At 38.0% G+C, this 10089-nt stretch overlaps 1 protein-coding gene across 2 annotated transcripts in view; it reads right to left on the minus strand.

Moving 5' to 3' along the window:
- Ythdf (YTH domain-containing family protein) overlaps window positions 1–9843 on the minus strand; it is a 30198-nt gene extending 20355 nt beyond the window's left edge. The window contains exon 1 of one of the 2 annotated variants that reach the window (XM_067085739.1): window positions 9611–9843. In XM_067085739.1, the coding sequence (XP_066941840.1) occupies window positions 9611–9662 (52 nt within the window). In that variant the 5' untranslated portion in view covers window positions 9663–9843. Of the gene's footprint in view, window positions 1–9312; window positions 9503–9610 lie in introns of those variants that run through there. The other variant, XM_067085740.1, reaches the window with a different exon arrangement.
- Between the last annotated feature and the right edge of the window lie 246 nt (window positions 9844–10089).

Below are 10089 nucleotides of genomic sequence, written 5' to 3' on the forward strand. Positions count from 1 at the left end.
GTGGTACAATCTTCGCACCATGCACTGACCATGAATCTTGACATTTCATGATCACACCCTTCCTAAATATCCACTAACTTCCTTAGCAGTGCCAACATTTCTGCTGCATAATATAGTAGTAGTACATTTCAATTTGTCAGTAATCTAGCTCCTGTCTCTATTCCATACATGTTGCAGCTATTCTCTTACTGCTCTCTCAACTCCCCTCTTCTCCCTTGGCTTTTGTAATGCATTCTGAGCACCAAAATCTCTTACCCCTTGTGTATTTTGTAAGCTTGAGTGTCTCAGGTCTCACGTGACACCACAGCACAGTATATAGTTTAGCATCAACGCCTACATTTTCCCACAACCACCACATTGGCACTTTCCTGACTACTTTTTCCTTTGTCTCCTTTCCAGTCATCATAAGCTTCTTTTTTTTTTTTTCATTTATTTGTGAGCCCTCTCCTCTCCTCCCCTTTCCATTCTTCCACCTTTTTTTAAACATTTCCACAAACTTTTCCTGATATTCTGCTGTCCACACTAGGTTACATTCATGAAGCAGCTATGAGTGAGGAGTTCAGCTTCTTCCATTACTATAATAAACAGCAAGGGGGATCAGCACTGGTCCTTGGTGGCCACCATCACTGATTTCAAGCTTCTGATGCACCTGCCACTGTCTTCACACTAAGGGTACTATTATAACAGATTAACATCACTGGCTTCCCATGATTTTCTGGTACCCTCTACATTCCAATCCCCATTTACTTTTTGCTCAATACTGTACTCGGTCAAATGCTTTTCAAGATCCTAAAAAAGAGTTCCTTTACATGGTACTTTTCGTCTTGATAAAAGCTGCTTCTGTTAAATAAGAGGTATAGCTTCTTTACATGGCACTACTCTCCTTCAGCACTTTGCCTTGATGACCCAGGCAGTCACAATGCCAGTTAATCCCAAGTTACTTACATTGTCAAACATCTCAGGTGTTTTCACGGCATACTCAAATTGTCTAATTACTATTCTGTATCTTCCACACTGCAGCGCATCCATTTTTTTTTATTTCTAAGTCTCAAGGATGACCATCTCTCCAGCTACTTTTAAAAACCATTTATTATTCTGGATGTTCCTAGGGTTTTTCCATATGTCATCTTCCCAACATACCTTTTAACCTCTTCACCTACTATGTTCTCTACTGGCCCTTCTATTATTTGAGTTCATTAATTAAAGTTTGATCTCATGAGTCCGCTTCTGCCAATGTTCATTCACTTCATTCAGAGGTTTCAAAATATTGTTTCCATCATTCCAGTATCATTTTATTCAAACTTTAATTACTACATTGTTCTATTCCATATACTTCCCCCTTCACATTTTTCTCAACCACTTTGCTATCCTGAATATTTTCTCTTCCCTCTACTTTGCTGTCATTCCGACTTCATTCGTCCCACCTACTCCTCCTTGCTCCTGCCACCAAGCTTTTAGCATTCTTCCTCTTTTTCCCTAATACATCTCCACCCTCTTCCCTGCCCGTCCCCTGCCAGAACTTAAAGATTCTCTTCCTGTCTGTATTTTCACACCAGAACCACCTCTCACTCTCTCAATATCCATTCCCCAATATCACTCTGCATACTACTTTTCCAGCCTTTGATATATATTCTTTAAATGATTTCTATTGACCACTTTTTCTTAATATATAAGCAATCACCTTTTCTTGATATGCCTTTTTAATTCATTCATATTTCAGTTTCCATGGCTTTCTTTTCTGACGGGCTCTCTTCCATCTTTTATCCCCTCAATATTAAGCAATTTACAGAAATCTACATTGAGTTAGCCTGCTTAACCTTGTATAAGAAGGAATAACACTTGATCACACACACACACACACAAAAGAAGGCTATGGCTAGCACAATACAGAACTACTGTGTTGCAAGAGCAAGCATTGAGTTCAATGTTATTCATTCATTTTTCAACTATTTTATGTGTACTATATATACTGCACATACCACTGATTATATACAGCTGAAATATGCCTGTCAAGTATCAGTTCCTCTAAAAGTAAGTACTATATAGAGAATAAATAAGCTTCCATACTAAATGAAAGTATTACAACAAATAGCAAGTCTTTCCCAGACAAACTGATCCCAATATGAAACAGAGAACCAAATGATATTTCTTAATATTATTGTACTTAAGCTCCTGAGGAACAATTCAAAAAAAGATAACATTAAATGCCTTCACTCAAAACCAGCACCAGCCAAAGAGATTAGTTAGGTACCCCAGTTGGAAATTCAACGAGCTGCCCTTTGCACCTGTTGCTTCACCAACATCACCTTTATTTATGAAGTAAATGTGATGAGGATAATCCCTTCCAACCTACCACAGTCCCTTTAACCCATGCTTTCTCTTCACATCCATTCAATCACATTAATGCAAAAGCAATATTTTGCCTGGAAGGCTAAATGACTGAACTCTTTACTGTACTTATTTCTTCAGCTGCAATATCTATGCTCCATCTTTGTAACAAAATTCTACAAAATTTGCAAAATGCCTACCTCCTTTCACTAATATCTGTTATGAAATTTATATATGCAGTATAAAAATTTCAGACAGGTCCATTACTTTAGTCTTTGTCTCAGACCTTTCAGCTACTTGATAATGAAAACATGCACAAAAGCACCCTTTCCTCTGCCAATCAGATATATACTGTAAAGCACCTCCAGCTACCTAATCATCCTACAGAACAAAGACTTTGTTATAATATTAAAATATATAAACGCTGAACTCTGTACTGTCATAGAAAACTGATCAAATATCTGTACGTTGCATTGTTAAGAGCTGATCATAAAAGAATACAAATGCACCTACCTATCTAATACTGTACTAACCATCCCCCTAGGGGAGGGTAAAGAAACAATTGATTTAAGGACTCTGACATGACAACAACAAAGGTTTTTGATGCAGCAAGACAAGAGTAGCATATTCAGTAATGAAACACCACAATTTGTAATCTTCAACTATCAGCCTATACCACAAATGAAAGAACAACTTTGCACTATGACACTCCCTATATTTGGACTACAAGCTGGCCTATGAAGCTATAGAAATGTAGGGAACTCAGTGACAAAGATTGAATCCTAATCAATCTTACCATAAACAACAATATCAAGTCATAATTAAACACTTCATTAATGCAAAAATTCAATTCAGCACTCTCCCTTCCAAACCCTAAACTATGCCTTAAAATGTTAAAAAAAATCACCTTTCTACAATAAAAACCACAACAGCAATGAAGTACAAATACGTATTGACAACCAATTTTAAATGAAGGCTACTGATAGAAAGAAAAATTGGTATAAAATTTATGAAACAAGTTACTTCAAAAGTCAATGTAAGTGGACACGCACCAACACATGAAAATTTTAACAGTGAGGTTATATGATGTTTTCACCTGATACATCTTTTGAAATATGAATTACAAAAATTTCAAAAAACTGTACAATGCTAGTCAGCTTACATAACATATCACAGGCCTATTGATCACTCAAAATAATCTTACCTTCTTCATCCAAGCTCTTTTGAAAATTAAAACACATTATGGGGATGGGTCGCATAACCACTCTGCTTGTAGCAAATGTCTATGATAGTGTACTGTACTAGTTGCCTTCTATATTTTTTAGCCATAACAAAACTACTACTTTCCTTTCAAAATATGGATTAAAGCAACCTCATATTTCAAATTATTTTACTGCTGAGACTATCCTTTAATCCATTTCCACTGAAAACTCACGGAGCTGGTGTTACAAGCAGAATTTCTTACTAATCAGGCATTTATTTTGCTGAAATTCTGCAAGTAACTACTGGTGGTATTTGTCCACTGCAGTTATTAGGCTACTGTATCTGCAATAAGCTAGCATACCCAAAGAATGACTAGGTTAACTTCTGTCTATGATCTAATTTCAACACCACAAGCCTAGGCTATCTAATTTCAACACCACACGCCTAGGATACAGAAATTCTGACAAGGCATTCACAACTTCAAAATCTTGCTGTTTTAACAGTTCAGAAGGGTAATACTATAATTCTTTCTTACCATTAAATTCAATAAACACCTATATGCATTTTGTAATTTTTTCTTTATAGACTATTAAGAGCAGGTGGGTACAACCTTATGAATACCTAGTAAATTCCTGAAGCCCTCTATTTTTTTTTAACAAGATCTGTAACTTGTTGGACATTCAGTTTAGACTTACACTTGCAGTGAATGTACCAAAGAATACAACTTGCCAAATCTCCTTTTTTTTTTTAGTCAATACATACATAGTATTAATTAACTAAACGTTTTTAACTTCTCATGATTAAATTTCCACAATGTTTGGAATGATCATGGCATAATCCCTTCAACCGGATTCCTAACTCTGTTTTTAAGACCTCACGTGAATCAGTAAACTAGTAAATTTCCCATGATGGTAATGCATGGATTCCCAATTGCCATTGTTTTTAAGACCTTAAGTGAATCAGTAAGCTAGTAAATTTCCCATGATGGTAATGCATGGATTCCCAATTGCCATTGTTTTTAAGACCTTAAGTGAATCAGTAAGCTAGTAAATTTCCCATGATGGTAATTTCCCAGTGCCATTGGTAATGAATCAAGTAAATTTCCAATGCATGGCCATTGTTTTTAAGACCTTAAGTGAATCAGTAAACTAGTAAATTTCCCATGATGGTAATGCATGGATTCCCAATTGCCATTGTTTTTAAGATTTCCCATGATGGTAATGCATGGACCATTGTTTTTAGGCATAAGTGAATCAGTAAAATTTTCCATGATGGTAATGCATGGATTCCCAATTCCATTGTTTTTAAGACCTTAAGTGAATCATTGAAATTTCCCATTGTTTTTTAAGACCTTAAGTGAATCAGTAAGCTGGTAAATTTCCCATGATGGTTTTTAAGACCTTAAGTGAATCAGGATTCCCTTAAGTGAATTATTTCCCATGATGGTAATTAGTTCCCAATTGCCATTGTTTAAGACCTTAAGTGAATCAGTAAGCTAGTAAATTTCCGCATGGATTCCCAATTGCCATTGTTTGACCTTAGAAGTGCAGTAAATTTCCCAATTCCCAACTGTCATTGTTTTTAAGACAGTGAATCAGTAAGCTAGTAAATTTCCCATGATGGTACTGCATGGATTCCCAACTGTTATTGTTTTTAAGACAAGTGAATCAGTAAGCTAGTAAATTTCCCATGACAGTTATTACCACGGCAAAATGTCTTGCATTTAAAGGATTTTTTTTTACTTGAGAATGAAATCTCACACTAATTAACCACACCCAAAAGTTATAAGCATGGTAAGCCCTCCCTCTTCCACTGAACCATAGTCAAGCCCCAACACTTCAAATACGCAATATGCCAAGTTACATTAGTCCTGGGCAACCAGCCCCAGCCACTTAGGATCTAGCAACTTTGATTAGGATGTATTGCTGTACTTCATTCCTGTGATTTATGGCCCTCTCTGATTAGTTCCAGGCCAGGGTCAAGACCCAGCATCCTAGATCAGAATTTATCCTTCATACTTAATATTGGGGGTGGGGGTTTACAAATTGCACACATGAAACACACATTCTTCCCTCTGCTTTTCATGTGATTAATGCATTTTTGACTACGCACGTTGGTGCAATTCATTGATTTTGGTTTTCCTTTATACATAACCCACAGTTTGTCGCCGAGGTTGTCCCGTGTTAAGATAAAGGGGTTGGGAAACTCAAAACTGTGCACTATACAAAAATATTAATCGCAAAACATGCATATATTACGCGATGAATACTGTAGCTGAAAGTAATATAAGGTTCGTGAATGGTACTTGAAAAAATGTATTTACTAATGTAAATACATACAAAGGTTATTTTCTCTCAACTTTTCTTCCACTGTTCTTTGTAGTGACATTCTCCACTTATTTTACAATGCCCACATAGTTAAACTGCATGACCCTAAGCTATAAACCTAAGCCTACTTATAAATCAAAAGCGACACTACATATTTGAGTTACAATGAGGTGAATTCACAGTAATGAATGTTTACCATTCCAGATGAAATGAAACCAAATATCTTTCAAAACCAAAACAAATTTGCCTAAAGAGTTTGGGGGGCATTATCTTGCCTCAGCTGTTTTCAGCATGGGAAATAATGTGGTAAGTTGCACGAGGAATTAATTTACAGGACTTGAAGATGAACTGGAAAACCCACAGGCCCAAGGCTACATCTACTTCACGATAACCCTCTAGGTTGTAAGTACAACCCTGACCTGCCTAAATCTACTTCACAATAACCCTCTAGGTTGTAAGTAAGACCCTGACCCAGGGTTGGTGATTTTTTTTATTTAAAAAAAAAATTTTTTTAAATAAAAAAAATCAGTGATTTCATTTTTTTTATTTGATTTTTTATGTTAGATGTTTTTTTCATTCCTTTTTTTCCTCAAAATGTATTTTATGACAAAATCCACACAGTTCTGGCCAAAAGTATGTACTTGCAATTTCTTTTTTATACCAAAATAAATAGATGCAGCACAGTTATGTTCAAGTTTTTGTTAACCTCCAAACCATATTTTTCAATTTGTTTGCTTTCAAATTAAAAAAAATTAAAAAATTTTAAATGTAAAAATCATGATTTTTTTAATGAAAAAATCAATGATTTAATCACTTGAATAAATCAATTTGATTTAATCATTGCCAACCCTGCCCTGACTTGCCTACATCCACTTCACAATAACCCTCTAGGTTGTAAGACCCTGACCTACCTACATCTACTTCACAACAACCCTCTAGGTTGTAAGTAAGACCCTGACCTGCCTACATCTACTTCACAACAACCCTCTAGGTTGTAAGTAAGACCCTGACCTGACTATATCTACTTCACAATAACCCTCTAGGTTGTAAGTAAGACCCTGACCCGCCTACATCTACTTCACAATAACCCTCTAGGTTGTAAGACCCTGACCTGCCTACATCTACTTCATAACAACCCTCTAGGTTGTAAGTAAGACCCTGACCTGCCGACATCCACTTCACAACAACCCTCTGGGTTGTAAGTAAGAACTGAGCCTGACATACCTACTTCACAATAACCCTCTAGGTTGTAAGTAACCCTGACCTGCCTACATCTACTTCACAATAACCCTCTAGGTTGTAAGACCCTGACCCGCCTACATCTACTTCACAACCTAACCCTCTAGGTTATGTAAGACCCTCACCTGCCTACACCCATCACTTCACAATAACCCTCTAGGTTGTGACCTGATACATCTACTTCACAACAACCCTCTAGGTTGTAAGTAAGACCCTCACCTGCCTATATCTACTTCACAATAACCCTCTAGGTTTGTAAGACCCTGACCCGCCTACATCTACTTCACAATAGCCCTCTAGGTTGTAATTAAGACCCTGACCTGCCTACATCTACTTCATAATAACCCTCTAGGTAAGTAAGACCCTGACCTGCCTATATCTACATCACGATAACCTCTAGGTTGTAAGTAAAACCTGTCTTTAGGCCAAGCAATGCTACAACTGCATTATAATGACGCAAGAAACATGTTAAAGGTGTGTATTCCTAAAATCAAGAAATTTTGGGTTAGTTCGATCCTCCACAAAACAGGCTACAAGTATACAGGAAGACTGCTAATAATTGTATGCCTCGCCAAATAGGAGTTTAATATGGTCAAATATTAGTAATTTTTTTTCCAACACAAATATGAGATTAACTAAATAATAAGTCAAACATTTACATAAAAAACTATGACGTTTTCTACTGTTGTTGCTCTGAAAGTGTTCCATTACTTCATGGACACTGTTCGAGAAGTGTCTCAAATATTTTCTGACTTCTACCAACATGCGCAAAATGTGCTAGTGGCAAGGGCACCAACTTTATTACAGTAAATCTATGTAAAAAAAACTGACACTTAAACAACTCCTTATCCACCTGGAATAGCAGTGATCCCTGCCAACTGATAAAAAAAACTCTCCAAACGGAAATGAATTACCAGGACTGAGATATGACTAAAAAATGCATGTCTTCTGGCTGTTCTTTCTAACATTACAATAAAGGATGGCTTACGCTGTGCACAGAGCTATGGAAAAGAAAGCTGTCCCTTTACAAGTTATGACTTAAAGTGCTCTAGCCTATTATGTTGGGACGAACTCCTGCATTTAACTTTTAGATTTCTAGTGCTCTAGGTCAAATTAGGAACAGGATAAAGAGTCAAGGAGGGCACTCCCCAAAAGTCAGGTTAGGCAGCATCTCTGAATTTACTCTAAGCTTTACAGCACTCTAGGTCAAGTTTGAGTGGGCGGGGTTCCCAGGAGTGAAAGCATACCCAACCCTGTCAAGTAATGACCTGGTGCCAAAGGTTAGGGTAGGTTACATTAGTGCAAGGAAGATAAGATGAATATCTTTCCTGTAATTGGCTCTGTGACATTTGTCTTTTATAATACTACAATAAATACTAATTATAGATGTGAGCCACATTTTTCTAATTGGTTACATTCGTAATATATGGGTAACTGGGCAAAAACAATATTGACTAGGCTAGTTTGCATCAACAATAAATCAGAAAGGCATGACATATAGCCTACGATAAGCTGTCTTAAAGTATATGGTTCATGTTGCTGGCATAAAACTTAAAAGTGTCAATGTGCTACCTAGGCCCGTAGGCCATTTCTACATATATCTCATTTAGACCTATTTGATCATGAAATTAACAAGCCAATTGGACCTAAACATCTCCCACTATCAGTCAAGAAAATAACTAAGCTAGGTTGGGCACTGCCAATTGCACATTCCCAAAACTCAAGTAAATGACCCTACTTCAACTATCTGTGATTATAAACCTTACTTTAGCCCATTATATGACGGCTAGGCTACAGCAGGTAAAGATGTAATTTAACAATAACCAGACAAGCTACGTTCCACTCTAGGGCTAGGCTATGCACGAGTGCCTAGCTCGTGCAGTAAAAAGCTGAGCATAACGATTAATCATTCCACCTGACGTGGGGGAACTATCTAAATGAGATAAAAGGGCTCGTGGCAAGCAAAAGAGTGTCGGAAATCTAACGGCAGCTGCACAACCAGCACCAATCCCAAGCAACGTCCCGTCCCGGAGGCAGCCGCGATGGGAAAGGCTGAAAATGATGACCAGCCAATCACTCCATTTCGCGTGAGAGATTTATCTAAAGGGGTTCGAAAACGGCAAGAAGGGCGCTCTGTTCCCAAAGGGAGGAGGAGACGGCAAGACCGTCACGATCATCATCCACTTCCTTCGCTTAACCTTTGAAGGGGCATTACCGGGATCCACTTCGGCACACGTCCGTCACCACCACCACCACCACCACAGCCGACATACGACAACGAAAGGAGGCACGACGTTGCAACGACGGCAAAATGGGAGAGAGCAGCGCCGTGATGACGACGATGACAACATCGTCATCGCATGATCGTCGTCACCACCACCACCACCACCGTCACCACCACCACCACCGAAAAACCACCACAACAACAACATCACGATGATGATGATGACAATTTCCAACTTCTTCTTTTCCCCCTTCCCTGTTTTCCACACTCGCACTTCTCATCAACCAACCTGATGTTCCTTGTCCTTTCATTCGCTGCATATCAGTGTGTCCAGCGTACATATAAGTGTCACTTTTCGTACCCTAAACACACTTTTAAAATGGTCTGTTATATTGGCCCACACCACCAGTTGTTCACAATATCAGTCATTCACACAGCCATGTTAGGGCTCGATATCACACAATAGACGCCTGGAAAACATAAGCACGTCGGCGCCGATAGATGGCGCCGGGGGCTCCTCTCGCTCGGACAAGTGACGGTCGCTCCTAAGGGATTCGAACAAGTGAAGTAGTTGACTTCACAATAAACATAGACGGAGGCCTACGCGTTCACAATTTCAGTTTCGTTTCCGAGCAAATAGCTGTAAGACATAAGACATAAGTAATCAACAAATCACATGCGGAACAGAAATAAATTTCGTTTCCAAACAACTGTAAATTACATAGGAGTCGATACACGATCACATGTGAAACAGCAATAAATTTCGCT

The sequence above is a fragment of the Macrobrachium rosenbergii genome, chromosome 42 (assembly GCF_040412425.1).
Source record: "Macrobrachium rosenbergii isolate ZJJX-2024 chromosome 42, ASM4041242v1, whole genome shotgun sequence".
In the NCBI taxonomy this organism is placed as follows: Eukaryota; Metazoa; Arthropoda; class Malacostraca; order Decapoda; family Palaemonidae; genus Macrobrachium; species Macrobrachium rosenbergii.